Source organism: Plasmodium knowlesi (genome assembly GCF_000006355.2).
Source record: "Plasmodium knowlesi strain H genome assembly, chromosome: 3".
Classification (NCBI taxonomy): Eukaryota; Apicomplexa; class Aconoidasida; order Haemosporida; family Plasmodiidae; genus Plasmodium; species Plasmodium knowlesi.
Genome location: NC_011904.2, coordinates 42465 through 60431, shown reverse-complemented (window position 1 = coordinate 60431; position 17967 = coordinate 42465). Strand labels below are relative to the sequence as shown.

Here is a 17967-nt window from a genome sequence, read left to right as displayed (position 1 = left end):
AAAAAAAAAAAAAAAAAAAAAAGCATGTTCCAATCCCTTCCACTTCTACTTGACGCTTTTTTCTTTTTTCTTTTTTCAACCACGTCGACAGCGAATTAGGAATTATCTCAATGTGAACCAGAAAAAAAAAAAAAAAAAAAAAGGGGGGGGGGGACAGAAATTGATAAACACATATGTTGCAATCCAATCGAATGCGAAACGTGCTGTTTAGCAGGAATGGCAATGAATTTAAATTTATGTGTTTAATGTGGTCAATAAGTACACTGTATATGCACGCTGATATTTAAGTATGCATTTGCGCTTCTATGCATGCATACATACACATGCGTACTTTTGCGTTTGTTCGTATATATATATATATGCAACATGCATTTTTCTCGCATGTATGCTGTCAGGATGGGTGAAGTGAGAGGAAACAGTCGGGAAAAAATAATCGTTTGAAAAGGAAAAAAAAAAAAAATTAAATAAAATAACGGTATGGGATAAGGAAACACTAAAAATTTGCATAGCGTAGCATGACGTTACATTTATGTAGTGAAGCATCATTAGCTGGAAAAATCTCTGCTAACATGTTTTTTTTTTTTTTTTTTTTTTTTTTTTTTTTTTTTTTTTTCAGCCGTAATGGCGTCTTCTTAATTTGTTGTGCACAACAGGATGGTTCATTTCAGGATTATTAAATTGGTAAAAGAGGACTGTGCACATGGTTTATGTTTAACAAAAAAATAGGTTTTGACGATGGTGGTGGAGGCAATGTGTGGGGGGTGTTGCATTACGCATGATGAGGGAAAAAAGGAAAAAAAATAAATAAATAAAAATATATATATATATATATATATATATAGACGGGGACAGCACAGCATTGTTCGCCTTTCCCCCTTTACGCGTGCTATACGAACGCCCGTTCATCGTTACATCCTTTTTCCGTACGAATATGATTATACGCCCGGGGGTGGGGGGATAAAGGACGAAACAAATAAGCAAAACATAATGTCAAAATGTGCACGAAAAAGTTACTGTTACGTCATTTCAAATACACACATTTTATAAGCAGAGGAAAATGGTACGATGACAGGAGTGTGTGAGCACAGTGATAGCGGATATATAAGCAGACATACGATAAAAACATTATAGTACGCAAACAGAGCACACACATGAACAAACATAAACATGTAGACTTTCGTGTGCGCGTAATTACAAACGCATTTCCCCCCAAGTGACACCCCTTCCTCACACACATCAGCCCCATAAGGTACCGGCGTATTTTTCAAAAATGACCTCCTCATCCGCCACGTAATAAAGCTTCACTTTTTTGTACATCATTTTTTCAAGAAATGCGTTGTAATTGGAAGGGACATAGTATCGTTCACTTTTGAGAGTGAAGTTGGCGTCGTCGGTGCAGCTTGTCCATTCATGTGTTGTCGAATTCGTGCAGTTTACTTGGTCTATTCCGTTTTTTCTTTTTTTTCCTTTCTTCAAAATGTTATCATCAGTGGAAGGTTCCTCACCAGAGCTTGTGTTGTTACCAAATATGTAGCAGGTCTTCTTCTTCACTGGGGCGGATGATGATGCTCTATTTTTTTTCTTCTTATTTTTTCCGTTTAGTACCAAATTGTTGAAGTGGTTAACAATTTTGTAATTTTTCTTTAGCTTGTACATTTCGCTCCTCTTCGATATGTACATCAGTTTGAAGGAAATGAACTTGTCCTGACACATGCCTCTTAGGAGGAAGTTCAGATCGCAGAAACTCATAATTTCGATACTCTTGTATATCTGTGAGGGATGGAAGAATGTGTGCAAAATTGGAAAATGTGAAATTAGCTAGTTAGGATGTACAAAAGATGACGCTATAAGCATCAAGGTGCGTCTTTTGCTTTTGCACGTTTGGGAGAGGTACAGCCATGTGAAAAAGTGGGCCATTCGTTTTGGGTGTGTGTGTGTGTGCAAAGTGGAGTCATAAAAGGGAGAAGGAACATTTTTATGTTGAATAGATTACTGCGCGGTTTAGCATCTTCACGAAATGGACAGTTGTTAACTAAACATGCAGCAGACATGGGGGGGGGGCGAGGTTCATAGACAGAAAATAAGGCTCTTTTCTTTTTTTCTTTTACACCCCCTGAAATATGTGTCCAGTTCCTCGTGTCACTCTTTCCTTACGTCAAAGATGGAGGAAAACGGATTTGCCTTGAGGTAAAAGAATACTTTTAAGATATAAAAAAAAATAAATTTCACGTTGATACTTCCATTCATATAGGTAAAGCTATTTACATTTATGTAGTCATCATTAAAGTAGTAAAGTGTAGCGATTTTGCAAGGTGAGGAATCATTTTTCCGTTTATATGAAAAGAGCATATACTCAAAATATTTACACGCCTTGTTAATAATCCCTTTTATATATCTTATAACGCGGGGGTAAGATTTATTCTCCATAAGGTAAAGCAGTTTATCTCCCAGTTTGGTGCGATAAATATGGTTCTCTTTAAATCCGTTTTGCGTTTCTTCTTCAAGGGATTCTTTCATTTTACAGAAATATTCCAACAGATAGAGGAAAAAATAATCATGAATTATGATGTGGCATGGGAGGTTGTACAACAGAATTAGTCTTGGAATGAAATTCGGTTTCCTGAGCGTGTTGTTATTTATGTAATTTATGTATATGTAATCAGTATAGACTAATTTTTTCTCGTTGTAAACGACTTTTTCTTCAACATTTTTCTTGCCCACGTATTTTTCGTCCACGGTGTTTGCGTCTTTCTTTTGGCTGCTTATCAATGCGCCCTTTGGGAGTACTCCCTTCTGCAGTAGGAACATCTGGAACATCTTTATGTCTCTCTCTGTGGTCTTCTTAAACTCCAATTTGAAATTAGCCAAGTGGAAATTTATCATATTCAAAAAGGGGTACTTCAAGTTATGTTCATAAAAGATATTTTTCCTTTTGCACGCATTATTCTCGCTATGATATTGCGGTAAAAATACCTTATGCGTATTCATGAGTGGGAATATATTTATAAGGTTTAATTTGTGTAAGAGGAAAAGAATAAAATCGTATTCCTTTTTTACTTGTATATATTTCCTATAAGTTGTATTTTTTAAGAATTCCTGTAAATACATTTTTTTTAAGCTATCAATAAAACGCCCTTCTTTCTTTTTTTTCTTAACAGACAGAAGGATGAATATCATTTTGCGAATTATTTTGTTAAACAGGGAGGAGCTATCTTGCATATTTGTTTTGTCCTTATTGGGTGTCCCAATATGAGCAGCCCCTTCTTCCTGTGAGATGTTGCGTTTCTTCGCTTTTTGAGTGTTAAATCGCCCGACAATTTTTATGATTCTCAGTTCGTTCTTCTTGAACTTGTTAAGTTTATGACACTCTTCGTTGCTATCGTTTGCCAATTCGGTTGGAAGTTCGATTGGCATTTCGCTCGGCCGGTCATCAAGTGGACATTCCTCCTCGTCCTCTTCGACAATTTCCCCATTTGGGTTATCACTTCCATGTTTTGCACTATCTGCACTGATGGCAGGACAGTTCTCTATTACGCTATGATGCATAGATTTATCGTTGTCGAAGTTTCTGTACATCTCTTTGGGCCTTCTAGATGGAGCAGTTTTCATTTCTTTTCTTTCGTACGTGTCACTCTCGCAGTTTGCATTCTCTTCATATGATTTTAGCATATCGCTTAGGTAGAAAACATGATATAAAATTTGTGTAACGAAGATGAATGACTCCCTAAGAGTGTTTACATTTTTTTTTTTTCCTTTTTTAACATTCACTTTTTTCACAAAAGGGTTTTTGCGTGAGTTATACAGGTGGGGTGATTGTGGGCGTGTTTCCTTCCCCTGTTTACGGTAGCCACTCGTGGGTGCAACTTCTAATTCTTTCTGTTTATACATCTGTTCGAATGGTTGTTCTTTGTTCGTAGCAAGAGGAAGGGAATGGGAACTCCTTTCTTTGTTCCGCACTTTGGAACCTTTCTTGGTGTCTCTTTCGAGCCAATAGACGCTATTCTTCAGATTGGTGACTTGGATATCCAGGAAAGTGTCAACTTTCTTAGGGGCATTCGAAATGTAGGCGATGTTATATAGGTGAATATTCTGAGGATAACAATCAAAATCGATGAAGGATTTTTTGCTAACATTATAAATTAATAATTTGTTCTTACTATAAATAACGTTATTGTGGAAGTTATTTCGTTGTACATATTCTGCGAAAAGTTTTGAAAAGTTAACGCAATTGGTATCATTAATATTTAGGAGGGCATTTTTAAAGAATCCCGTTGGCATCGCACCTCTGATGAGATTCTCATACATGTGTAAACAATATTTTTTAAAATAAGTAAAGAGACTATTTTTTTGTTGATCAGTGTGATAGTATAATTGTCGAAGAGAGTTATTCAATTTAGAACAATTTTTCTCTTTACTATTGGAGAAAATTCGGGACAATCTTTTTTCTATTTTTTTCTTTTCACAATCGTTTAGGATGTAATAATTTGGAAAATATTCACTAACGTGTTTCGTTAGACATTTTATATGTTTGGTTATTCCCCCGAGAGCTTTCTTTCTTCCATCATTTGCATTTTCCAAAAGTTTGATAATTTCGAAATCATCTGAAAGGTTGTCAAATATATCTGAGTTGTTGGCACTGGATGACATGTAACTCATTGCTTTCTCTTCCTCTTTGGAATATCCGATTGGGTAGTCCACATCGTTTGTTTCGCTTCCCCTTTTGCTTACATAACTATGAGAGGATGAATTGTTCATTCTCTTTTTTTTGGTCCGTTTTGATTTTTGTGCGTAGTTTCTCCGTCTGTGCTTCTTTTTACTTCCTCGATGGTAAGTATCCTTTTCCGTGTCGCTCAGTTGATGACCATACTGAGAGGAGTCGCTCTCTTCGGTGTACGAATGATCCCCATAGGGATTATCCTCATAGGGATCGTCATCGTAGTGATCATCCGAATACTGATCCTCCTCGAAGTTGCCAAAATTGTAGGGGTTATCTTCCTCGTAGTTATCACCTTCGATGTGATCACCCCCGATGTGATCACCCCCGATGGGGTCACCTCCAGCTTGGGCGTCCTCATCTGCCAGTATGTAGTTATTACACGCGCATAAGGTCATCTCCCCCCTGAGGAACTTTTGCACATAGTAATTTAAGTCGAAAATTGTTAGATTCCTCTGGAAGTAGTGTTTTGTGCATTCTTCATAAGAACTTGCGTTCGTTAAATTATCATTTTGCATGACGCCGTAGGTGTCGTGGGAAGAAATAGGACATTCGTTGTGATCATAAGTATGGTTCCTGAAATTGTTTAGCGTAGGGTATACATTCGTCTGAGCGTTCAACATGGTATGTTTGTAACCATTCTGCATTGTTGCACCACTGGTAAAATCCTCAAAATGCGCTCCCCTCCCTTTTATGCCATCTTCATCGTCATATACCGTATCCATGTGATCGAGCAATTCCCCTAATTGACAATTTGGCATGCTTTCCTTTCTGTGGAACGAATCCGCTTGGACGCTCTCCGAATTTTTCTTAGAGTGGTAAACTCCATAGAGATAAATAATATCCACAACGTTATCCAAAAAACATTTCTTCAAAAATAGGGATAATTTCTTTTTGTAAAAAATGCATTTATAAATAAGGTAAGAATACACATCGTCGCACACAAGGTCATTGGTAATGTAGTATGATAAGACGTAGGATGTATCCACGAGATAATTTTTTTTTTTTATAAATATGAGAGCATTTTTTATGTCCTTCATTTTATGAAAATATAACGGTTTAGTAATTTCCCTGTACAGTGAATAGTGATCCCCATAATTTATTATAAAATTTTTTAACAAATTTACAAGCGAAATAAATTTGAAGTGGAAAATATTTTTTATGTACTTATCGTAGTAATAATTGATGTTGGTGTAGGTAGAGTTGTATATGTGCGTTTCAAAGTAGTTCAGAATACATCTAGCCAAATTTTCATTCGACAAAATGAAAAAATAGTGAACAATGTTCTTTTTGAAATAGAGAAATAGCCTTTTCTGGATGTACATGCAAACATTTTGTTTGAATTTTCCGATCATCATATTGTTTGCCTTAATCCATATGCTCTTTCTGTACGGTTCCGAGTTCGTCCTATTTTTTAAATGGTATATTAGATGGAATTTTCTCAGTTGGATGGAAGCAAAATTGTTGCGATCATTTGGCATTTCCGACGAAGGGGACACTAATGCCACTCTTTCCTTATCACGGTGTTTCAATTTATTCCCTTTATGGTAACGACTTGGGTGTACACTATTGACCCTACTGGACAGTCGCCCTTTTTTCCTTCGTTCCTTCCTATATTTGTTCTCCTTGCAATGAAATTCCTTTCGTTCATCTGCGGAGCGTATCCCGATAACTTCACTGTCGTTTGAAATATCACGTGGTATCTTCCCTTCCATTTTGTTATTATCATTGATGGGTAATGCCCCCCCCGATGAGAAATCGTTTTCTCCATTTTGATGCGGTTTGTCTAGAAAAAGTTGCTCATTTTGACGTTCCTTTTTTTTTTTTGCTTTCTCCAAATATTTCTGAGACATGGCTAACTTCACAATTACAGTTACGAAATAAATGTAGATTATTCTCATGGAATATTTTACCTTTACATTTTCTATGAAATTGTTTAAATTTTTGCAGTTGCCCTTTTTGCATCTGCTTAGGGGAATATCGCCACATTTCCCACTATGTGTACCGTCTGCCTCATCGCATATAGCAATAATTTCTTTATGTTCTCTTTTCATGTGCGTAGATGTTTGGTCCATGAGGTCAATCTCCTTAGACGAATTGACTGCTCTCCCTTGGTGCTTGATTTGTGGTACTTTCTCCAACTGTTTTTTAAATGCATCACAGGGGACTCCAATTTTGGGTCTGCATATTTTGTCGGTTTGATCAATATAATGCATAGGATGGGATTCATCTATACCTGTGATACTCCTTCCCTTAGATGCATTGATCAGACTGAGAATATTAAAATGGCTATCGAAATTGTTAGGCGAGAGGACGCTCGAGTTCCCTTTGATTCTATTTTTGATCTTCAAAAAATCGCTGAGCTTCTTATGTATCATTTGCTTCGAATTTGAAAAGAAGGAAATGAGATCTGAAAAATTCCTATTCACATTGTGTACATTGGATATGTGGCTGAGCAAATCGTTCTTAAAGAAATATACGTTGTTGCAGAAGGGGCATGCAAAGGACACGTCCCTGTGCGTCATAATTGCAGCCCCATTTTCTTCTTTACTGTACCAATCGTAAAATATGGAAAAGTATTTTTCAATGTTAACTCTAGATACATTATATGATTGCCTAAATATGTTGTATTCCCTGTAGGCTGTTAAATTTTCGCCTAGCTTCGAATTTGCAATATTTTTTTTTTTCACTTTTTTAACTAAGCTTATGAAAAGGTTTCTGAGTTTCCTCGTTAGGAATAATTGGTTGGTGTATGCATTGTGGAGCAGGAGAAATTTCAATCCTTTGTTTTTAATTTTGGAGTCCTTGAGAATATCTTGTAGAGTCAGTCTTTCGTTCGCGCTTTTTTGCAAGTGCCCATCTACGAGAAATTTTTTGAATCGTTCGACGGTCAACTGAGAGGGGAAAAAAAAAAAAAAAAGAGCGACGAATGTTTACCTTATGGGCCTATACTCGTGTGTGTATGTAATAAAATATAGCACACAAAAAGGTGCGAGCTAAACCCGTATGGACGATCACGAATGGAAACTTACATATATGTTGTAGTAGTATTCCTCGAAGTGATTGTAGCGAAGCATATTGTAGACGCGCAATTTCTTTTTACCCTTTTTGGACGCGAACAAATTAATGCTAGCATTTTGCTTTATAAGAATTTGCAAATTATTTTTTTTTAAATCTAGGAAAGATAAATTGAGTTCTCTATTTTTTGAATTTGAACCAACGCTTGGTTTCAATGTGTGAGGAAGATTTTTATTCATGTCTTTAAATTTAAGTTTTACTAAATTCATGTTGCACAGAAATTTTAACTTCTTGTAGAGGAAAAAGAAAACGCATATTTTGTCACTACTTTTTATAACGTTGAGGTCGTGCTGGCACAAATGGTTACTATTTATTTTTTCATCCGGTTTATCCTTGACTGGCGTGTTTTTCTGTACACGACCCTTAGGGGCACTCTGTGTTTTTGTTTCCGCTTCGGTTGTGTAAAGCGGTGGGGAGGACACACATGTCGCTCTTTTCCCCTCTGTTACGAATGAGCTGATTGATGAATTGAGGAAGTGAGAATAATCATTCTTGTTTTGGAGAAATCTTTCGATCATTTGCTGTTTGTTACAATTTAGTGAAGAATAAGACGTTAAAAATTCGAAGAGGATTGGGGGTAAATCTTTCATTCTCTTTTTTCGTTTCTCATATAGGAGATAATTTTCGATGTAATTGAGTTTGTATCCCACGCTAATAATTTTTAAATATTCGTCTAGGTAGAGATTTTTCAAAATATCCTTCACGGTTAGTGTGTTGCTCCTTCGTTTGGAAGCTACATTATGGGCCCTCTTGGGGGAATTTTTTCTTTTCATTTTTTGTATATATGATAATTTCCTCTTTTTTGGGTTATCAGGATTTGGAGTGAGTACAGTCTGTGCGTTATATTCTTTTGTCTCTTTTGCAGTGTACCTTTTTCTTGCCCCTTTTCTTTTCCTCTTCTTCCTCTTTAGTATCCTTATTAAGCATTTGTGAAAATATTTATATCGGGTCATTTTTGAAAGGATGTACCCGTTAAAGTAGTTTATGCTGTAGGGGAATTCCTGCGTGCTTTTAAAATTTTGAAAAACATTGCTGGTTTTTATATTTTTGCTAATAATTTGATTTTCCTTACACTTAAAGGCTGATTCGTTTAGAATATCAATATAAAGCACGTTGCAGGCTGTTCCTTTTCGGTTTAAACTTACCGCATCGTTGTTGTTTCGGCTGAGGTGTTCACTAATACTGTTACCTTGTGATTCTGCTATGGGGTGTCTGCCTGTGGAAATCTCGTTTTCATTATTGAGTGTGGAATTTGTGCCATACTTATTAAAGTGGTATGGAGTTACTTCACCATTTTCTCCATCGCCAAGTTTGTTTTGATGGCCAGAACTTTGATGCAACTGATCCATTTTGCCCCTTTTATTGAGTGACTGTGTTGAAGGTGTGAGAATTTTTCTTTTGATGCATCGGCTGCCTACTTCCACAGATGCGAATGAATTTATCATTGTGCTATTCGGAATTGAGGCGGAGAGATTAGAACATGTTTGGTCATATATGTCTTTTGTTCCATGGAGGTTATTATTAGTGGAAGTTATATTTGCTTCTCCATTGCAGAGTGTGGTGTGACATATATTGGGATCTTCACATGTAGCTGAAAAATTGTGCGATGTCACACCGATCAGGTTAGTATTTTCAGGATACTTCGTCAGATCGATAAAATCTTCTTGCATGGCCTTCTCCGGGTTGGAAGAAAAACAAGCACCATTGACCTTGTTACTATTCATCTGCGCAGTTACATCGGAATCATCTTTTGTGGGTATACCCCCCCCCTGCGCAAAATCGGTAGCACTTTTCGATTTTTCGTTGAAAATATTAACGGTGTATTTAAATTTCTTACTAATGATGTTACCACTGGATATGTTATAATATTCTGTTTTCTCTTTGTTCATTTTATCATTAATGTTTGCATGCTTGTACGACGAAATGGCATACTCCTGTTGAATTTTTGCATACAAATCGTTGGACTGCTTTTCGGATAGGACATTCGAATCGTAGAAATAGTACTTAATCGTTTTGCTGTTAAGAAGGGTGTACTTTTTAAAAAAGGCATTAATTTTGGTGGAGTAATTGAAAAGCCTTTGAACTGATTTTCTATCAATTGTCCTTCCATTGTTCTCTATGGTGATAAATAAATCTTGGAGATAACGAAAAGTGGTCACCTTGGAGCTTAGCAGGAAGTGGCAAAAAATGAAGAGTCTCTTAATAAAGAGGTTACTTTTTAATTTTGTCGTATCTTCCATGAAGTACTTAATAAAATTGATGTCTTTTTCCGATGAGTCCACCTTACTTAAGATTGGGTCATCTTCGTGCATTGTGCGCATTTCATCGTTTGTCGATTCTTTATGAATGGCACCCTGACTATTCTGCTTACTCTCCTTTGCACTGCTGCATTTTGGGGTGGAATTACTGGTGTCCCGTTTTAGAACAAATTTTAAGTAGTAAAAGAAATGAAAACTGCACGTGTATAAATCATACTTATCTTCAAAAGTTTTGAAGTTCTTCACATAATGATCAAAAAAATCTTTATAGTTTCCGAAATTGTCCACCGAATCCTTCTTCTTCGGTATTATGTAGGTCAGCACATTTATGTCTATTTCGTTGACAGTGTTGATGTAGTTTAACACATTTAAAGATTCGTTTAATTTGTTAAATTGTATCTGACTAAAATTTTCATGCGTGATATTGTTCCTGTTCAATTCTTCGATCGGTTGGCTCATACTTACTGCATTGTCATCCGTCAGGAAGACACTACTATTTTGGTCTTGTGAACTGTTCATCATTTGATCAATTGGAAGAAAATTTCTGTTCCCTTTTTTTGATAGATCATGTGCAATAATTTCCCCTCCCGTTGTATGTTTTTTTTCTCCCGGAGCTACTTCGTCATTTTTTACTACACCTTGCAACGTTTGATTACCCTTGTGGAGAAGGGTCTGTGGCCTCTTCTGCACATACTGATAAATGTAATTGTCAATAAATCGGTACATAAAGCTTTTATCCTTCCTTTCTGGTATTTTTACAACTTCTTTATTTCGAACCAGCTTGCTAAGGAAGGTGTTCGTTTTTTTAATGGACATGAGGAGTACCTGTGATATTTCCTTGGTTGTCATTCCCTTTATCCCTTTACTCATAATTAGGTACTTAATTTTGTTGTACAGTGAGAGGTGGTTCAGGAGCAAGTTTTTATTCTTAGCAGAATGGTTGGTGTAGGTGCTGTTATCCGAATCGCTGTCCAAGGTGGAAGAGGCAGACGATTGGGAGGAGGAGGATGACTTATTATTTCCATCCTCAATTGGTTTGTTAATTTCTTCGGTTTGTTTCAACAAATTTTCATCTTTCTTATTTCCATAGAGAAAGGAAAATTCTGATTCACTAGATTCTTCCTTCTCGTTATGGGAGCTGGAGTAATAATCTGTGTCGTTAAGTCTATGATGGATGTTTAAATCCATGTAGTTTTTGAACTCGTTTATTTGCAAATTGCTGTTTTTATCATTCATAAAGATATTTTCATCATCCCCCAAGTTGATGTCTCTGCTTGGTGATGCCTCGACGATACCTTCGTTTGGGCAGACACGCGATGGAAAGTGGTTCATTGGGAGTGAATCCCCAATTGATGCATTATGGTTTGTTGGGAGGCACGGAATTCCGTGTATCGTGTAACCTTCCGAATGGCTAGACGCCGCATGGAGGACGACATTCTGCTCTTGGGGATGCTGTATCGACTGGGTGGAGTTGTTCCTCCTTCTTAGGTGTATCCCCAGTTGATCCCAAGCACAATCTTTGGTAACGTTACTCCTGAAGAAGTCATTTTTGAATTCAATTTTCTGAACATAATCTTCGCACATCAAGTAGCAAGATTTGTTTATAAATTTGATGAGGTAATCATAGTTGTAGTAAAATAAAATTAGAAAGTTAATAATATTGTCGTAATTTATTTTATCTTTATTTTCATAATTTAAATAGCAATTTTCGTACGATGAATGGATTTTAATTTTGCACATTATTATTTTCTTTTTACAAATTAGATGGGATAAAATGGAGTTAAATATCTTCAGCGCCTTTTTAATTTGTATATAATAGTATGGATTATACACAATTAGAAGTTTGAAAAATATTAGGGAGAGAATTTTCTGTGGTATTATAATGAACTTGTTTAGGAGGTGCAGGATAATTTTATTTATCGAAAGGACGTTCTGAGAATATAGGATATTCTTTATAAATATGGGAAGCAAATTGTATATAAAATAAATGTTAAAATATAGGATGTAAGAGGGGTTCAACTTTATGGTATTGTTGTTGCTGTTGCTATTATGGGTGTTGTGATTGCTATAATCTAGTGTTTTCTCCAAATTGTTTATGTTGATGCTTATTTTTTTTATTAACAAATACTGAAATAATACTTTTAAGTGGTAGTGAACCATTTTGACATCCATGTTGAGGTACTTGGCCAGGGAGCTTTGAATTAGTCCGTTGTATTTTCCCGAAATAATGTACAACAGAATCAATATTTTCTCTTTGCACTCTTTGATTCTTTCGTAGTAAAACAGATTGTGCTTGTTATAAATGTAGATGTTGTTTATGTAAAGAGTGAATTGACTGGCCGTGTTTAGGATGATATTGGGGCCTTCTTCCAGAGGAAGTTCAACACTGTTGTTGTATTGATCCAGGTGGACACTGGAATTGTCTGTTCGCAAATTCTCATGGTCCCCAGGAGCGGTTAGCTTCTCCCCCCGTGATATGATTACATCTTTGGAGTAGTATAGAACTCGGAACACTTCTCTCTTCATGTACACATCCATGGGCACGTTTTTATTTTTCTCCAAATTTTCGAATAACTCCTGCAGTGTTATGCAGTAGTTAACATGATTCTGGTTGTTATCACTGTCCTCTTTTTTTTTACTATAAGAGGTTTTTTCCTTTTTGTTGAAACTCGTGCAGAGTTCATCAAAAATGTATTTCAACAAAATTCTATCCATTGTGTAGTTTGTTTTTTTGAGGGGATAGCAAAGTATTAAGTCGACGATTTGCAGAACGCTACGATGTTCGTTCTATAAGGGGATGAAATCAGTGGCACATTAAAAGCTGTCTACTAGTTAGGCACATAAACATGTCTTAAACAAATATATGGGAAGGAGTTAGAAAAATTTAAAAAAACAAATCACGTTAAGGGAAATAAAAAATCACAATGGGAGAAGGGAAGTTACTCTAAACAAACACGCTTGCGCAGAAAAGGAAGGGACTTTTGATGTGGCATCCGCGTGCGGCGTACCTCTCATTGATTGACAAACTAGGTGAATTGAAGGAGTGGCGAAAAGAAAAAATAAATAAACGAAATGGACACGAAATGGGCACGAAATGGGCACGAAGTGGACACGAAATGGGCACGAAGTGGACACGAAATGAACGCAAAATGACAAAACAAAGAGGTAATTTCCCTTACAAATGGGGATCAAACTAGCTGAACTAATTTAAAATTAAAAAAAAGGGTACATGGGTTGTATGCAACAATTTCGGATGAAATAGGGGGGTAAACAAAAAAAAATTCGAAAAAAAATATTCAAATTGTTTCAAAATTATCGATGGGGAGGTATTCCCATTCTTAAATTAAGTTTTTATTAGTTGAGCACTACGCATGGGATAATTAACGAGGCCTTGTTCTGTCCCCTTTGTAAATACAGGAGGAAAAAATGGAAAATAGGGGCATATGCCATTACGTAAGTGGTGGCAGATCTAGTGTGATGCGTTGACACATGAGCGGCCATATAAATATGTCCATGCCTTGCCACATATATGTCACATTATATGGGACACAAACTGATATATATAAGGCATAAATGGGAACATAACACGGAAATGTTATAAGTAGCTAATGGATGTTTCCATCCATTTTTCCATACATGCGTGCTGTACATTTCGGATTTTTTTTCTCAGCTTATTTTATTTTATTTTTTTTCTTTTTTCTGTTGATATGCCCTGGCACGCGCGAGAAAAGCCAAGGAAATGGTTTCTTAAACTGCGATTTGCGTGGCCGGCGTGAGCATTTACATGAACACGTACGTGTTCGCGCGATGTACGAATGTACGTGTGGGACATATGTAACATATATATGTACCTGTTTATTCAAACATTCTTTGGAATTTTTTTTTTTTTTTTTTTTTTTTCATTTTCGGAATGTTGTGCTTCACTATTTTGTTTCATGTGCTTTTTATTTCACTTCTTATTTAACCCCAATTTTAGCGAACCACTATTTTTGTGCTTCAGAACCAGTGGCAGCATAGGGAAGAGTATATAAGAAAGATGCTTCCATATTGGAAATAATATTCCATGTGAATTTTTTTTTTTTTTTTTTTTCCCCATCATTCTGTCTCTACTTCTATGTGGACTCCTGTGAAGAATGGGGACAAGGAATGGCCGCAATAGAGGCCCGTAGGCACCCATATGACTGCACCCATATATATGTATATTACACTTTTGAGATCTTAGTGGTACTGGCACCCCCTCTAACAGTATCCACACTCGCGAAACTAAACGTATAACCAGTTCAGGCAGTTCCCTTTTTTGAAGAATTGAACTGTTTGCAAGGCAAACGTATTTTCTACAGGGGAACTGGCTGAACTGGTTATATTGATTTAAGCTTGTGTATAACGGTGATGTAAACTGCTATAATATGGCTGTATTGTAAGAAGGCGCCTTTTTCTTTTTTTCTTATTTCCGTCACATTTCGCCCCTTTTGTCTGAAGTATGGAATTAAGAGTTATTGCATTATTGCTTTTCCTATTTTCCATTCACCCTGTTGAGAGTTATGCTTTAAAAAAAAGAATTGCATTTTTGTTCGGCTGTAAGTGGGCACCCAGGAGAAAGGAGTCGCAGCTAAGACTTAAAATTAACGACTTCATTAATTTTAAAGGTAAAAAAAAAAAAAAATAAAATAATAAATGAGAGAAATGCGGACACTGCAGGGGCGAGTGTGTCTATGCATGTGAAGTTGTGTGTACCCACGAAATGGAACATCCAAAAATATCCCACCTCCCTGCGATACATAATAAAATTGGCGTTTTTTTTGTTGACAAAGCAGACAAGGAGGAGCTGAAAAGGGAAATTGTGACTCAAGCGAGGAAAATATCCTTAGATTTGAGTGATGAACAGGTAAAAATAACGAAAAAAAAAAAATAAATAAAATAAAATAAAAATAAAGTTAATTGCAGCCTCGCAAAATGAGCACGTCGAAAATACGATGCGCATCTCTTACGTTCCATTTTTGCAGATAAATAGTATAGGGAATAATTTATGTGAGTTTTTTTCCTACCTGAAGTTGAAGGATATAAGAATAGTAAACAAAAAAAAAAATAGGCAAAAGAATGCCCCAAAGGAGGATACATATGACAAAGGCGTGTGTGGAGATGTGTACATTCATCCACGTGTAGTCACCACGTGTTGTTGTGTACTTATGAGTACGTGTGTGCGCGTGAATTGGGAGAAAATATCCCCGTGAAAAAATTATATTTCCGTTTCACCTCCTTAAAAGGGAGTACCACAGGGGAGAAGTAAACGAAGCGGGAAGCCATTGCCACTATGTTGGGAGGAAAACAAATATGAAGAAGTAGGTGGGAGGTTTTTCACCTCCATTTAAAGCTCTCTCTCCACAGAACAAATTAGGCCATGCATATAAGTACATATATATATATGTATTAATTTTGCGCAGTTTTCCTCTTAATTGTAACTGAAAAAATTTTAACATGTCTTTTATTAATTTCCCCCCTCAGTTTCACACACAAAATATGAGAAAGGAAGGAGATTATTATGTTGAGGATTCGAACAGTTATTCCAATTAAGCAAAGCCATTTTCTTGAAGGCATTTTCTTGATTCCTTTGTAAAATAAAAATATAAAATTTGAAAAAAGTTCATATATTTGGAACACGTGCTGACGTACGCTGCCGAAATGTTGAAGGCACATTTTTTGGGGTTTTTGTACAAACAGCGTGATTTAAAGAACCCTGTATTTTGTATTATCACCGTTGATGAATTCAGTTCTGCATGCTTTTTCATTCTGAATTAGTTTGATTTAATGGCGTTTTTTTAATATGTACATCCCCATGTGCGGTGCAAATGCGTCCAAAGATATATAAACATAATCGTTGCATTCTATAAAATATGTTACAAATTTCGCTACTTCTGCGTGTTTCACTTTTTTGTAGAACTTTTTTCCTATGGGTTACATTCAATTCGGAAAATTTTCAGCACATTCGTCCCTTTATATGTGCGTTATCATTTTGCTTTGAAATACACAAAAAAAAAAAAAAAAAAACGGCTCGACGAGACATTGTACGTTATATTTTTTTTTCCAATAAATTTTATTTTATTTTTTCATACGTGTTTGGATGTTTTGGTTCCTTATCGCTCTTGTCTCCACCTTTTTCTTTGGCGTTCGCTATCACTTTTCCTGTCTCTATATTCATCTATTCCTCGCGGTCGTTCCCATCGTTCTCGCCTCTCGCGTTCCCATTCCATTCGTCGCTGCTTTTCTTCCTTCCTACCGCGCCCATCGCGAAGGTCACTTCTACTATCACTGCTATATTCATTGTCACTTTTTTCTTCCCTTTTCTTTTTCGACTTTGTAAATCTGGGACGATGACGATCGCTACCACTGCCGCTTTCGCTGTCACATCCACTATCAGTTTCACTTCCGCGTTCAGTGCTTTCCCCTCTTCTTCTTTTCCGATATCGAGATGCATCTCGAAGTCTTTCCTTGGCTGATTCATCACTTCTCCCGCGATCCCTCTTTCTCGATTTTCTCATTCTCCTTTCCACTTCCGATTCGGAATTTGCGCCTGATTTGACTTGTCTTTCTTTCCTTTCCTTTTTATGTTTTTTTTTTTCCTTTCGTTTCTTTTCTCTTTTTCTTTCTTCCTTTCTTTCCTTACTCTCTTCCTTCCTTTCTTTTCTTTTTTTCGTTCGTCTTTTTTCCATTTCTTTTTCTTCTCTCCTTCTTTTCTTCCTGTCTTTCTCCTTTTCTCTTGATCGGACGAAATCCTCTTCACTTGACGAGCTGCTGCCTGATTTGCCGACTTGTCTATTTATGTCGTTAGCTTCGGGAATTTCTCTAGCGCGCTGCAACTGCAAGAGTCTCTTTTGCTCATCCATCATTTTCTTCTTCTGAAATTCCATTTTTTTAATAATAGTTAGTGGATCTTCTCTGATTTTGTTCAAATGGTCTATATTATTTTTTTGTTTTACGAGTTCCTTCTTGGCTTCATCCTCTTGTTCGATTAACTTTTGCATATCAATTCTTTTCCCCAATAAATATTCTTCCTGTTCCTTGGCCTCCTTCTCTTCCTTCGTTTCGTACATCCATAGTATGTCTTCATCTACTAGATCATTAATGTTGTTCGCTTTTTTTTCCTTTTTTTGTTTTTTCTCGGTGTACAGTTGGCATATCTTGCCATATTCTTCCATGTCATTGTAAAGGTTCTCCATTGTGGTGAGTGGCTTGTTCGTGAGCGGTGCTTTCGGTGGTTGTGTAGTGGTTGTATGTTGGTTGTGTTGGTTGTGTTGGTTGTTGAGTTGGTGGTAGGTTGGTTGTGTTGTGTTGGTGGATTAAAATGGGCACTCCTCAGATTGTCGGTCGGATTAATCGAAAAAATTACGACAGCGTGCTTCTCAACGTCCTTTCTACTTTTGCGAATCCCCTTTTTCATGCTCACCACCCATCTCGCACGTTTGCCAATTCACATTTGGCTGGTCTCAAAAATGTTCCGCTCGCTCGTTCTGACCCGTCAGCATTTTCCCCTGTTTTTTGTACGACACGAAAAGTGGGTTATTTTGAGGGGTTCCTATTGTAACACGTTGGTAGAAAGCACAGGGGAAAAACGAAAGGAAAGGAGAAGAGCGATAAAACTAAGAAAAAAAAAAAAAAAAAAAAAAAAAAAAAATTAGGTGAATGCGAAAGAAACATTACTGCGGCACTTTGGCGTCAAAATAAAATTCGTCAACTATGGCACGAGTGTCACGGTGAGGTGACATGGCGCTCTTAGCGTAGACGTCCAATGATGAGGTTTCCTGCACATACAGAAATGTCGCATTCTCTACGTGCTCACTTTTGTATTTTCTGCCTTTTTTAACTTCTCATTAAATTTTTCGTGGGGGGATGAAAGAAGGCAAATTTTGTTATCCTCCATGC

General features: G+C 36.6%; 3 protein-coding genes across 3 annotated transcripts; 1 reads left to right on the top strand and 2 right to left on the bottom strand.

The window, feature by feature from the left end:
- Window positions 1–1236: 1236 nt before the first annotated feature.
- PKNH_0301200 (conserved Plasmodium protein, unknown function) lies at window positions 1237–12765 on the bottom strand (the record flags this gene model as incomplete). Its single annotated transcript, XM_039113798.1, has 3 exons — window positions 1237–1770; window positions 2155–7608; window positions 7747–12765. 3 exons carry the CDS (start codon window positions 12763–12765, stop codon window positions 1237–1239), a joined length of 11007 nt encoding a protein of 3668 aa, XP_038969414.1.
- A 1765-nt stretch (window positions 12766–14530) lies between these two features.
- Window positions 14531–15621, top strand: PKNH_0301100 (conserved Plasmodium protein, unknown function; the record flags this gene model as incomplete). The annotated part of the gene is made up of 5 exons (XM_002260952.1): window positions 14531–14696; window positions 14865–14935; window positions 15054–15119; window positions 15315–15389; window positions 15553–15621. The coding sequence occupies 5 exons, from the start codon at window positions 14531–14533 to the stop codon at window positions 15619–15621; spliced, it is 447 nt and encodes a 148-aa protein (XP_002260988.1).
- A 560-nt stretch (window positions 15622–16181) lies between these two features.
- On the bottom strand, window positions 16182–17264 carry PKNH_0301000 (pre-mRNA splicing factor, putative; the record flags this gene model as incomplete). Its single annotated transcript, XM_002260951.1, has 1 exon — window positions 16182–17264. The coding sequence occupies one exon, from the start codon at window positions 17262–17264 to the stop codon at window positions 16182–16184; it is 1083 nt and encodes a 360-aa protein (XP_002260987.1).
- Between the last annotated feature and the right edge of the window lie 703 nt (window positions 17265–17967).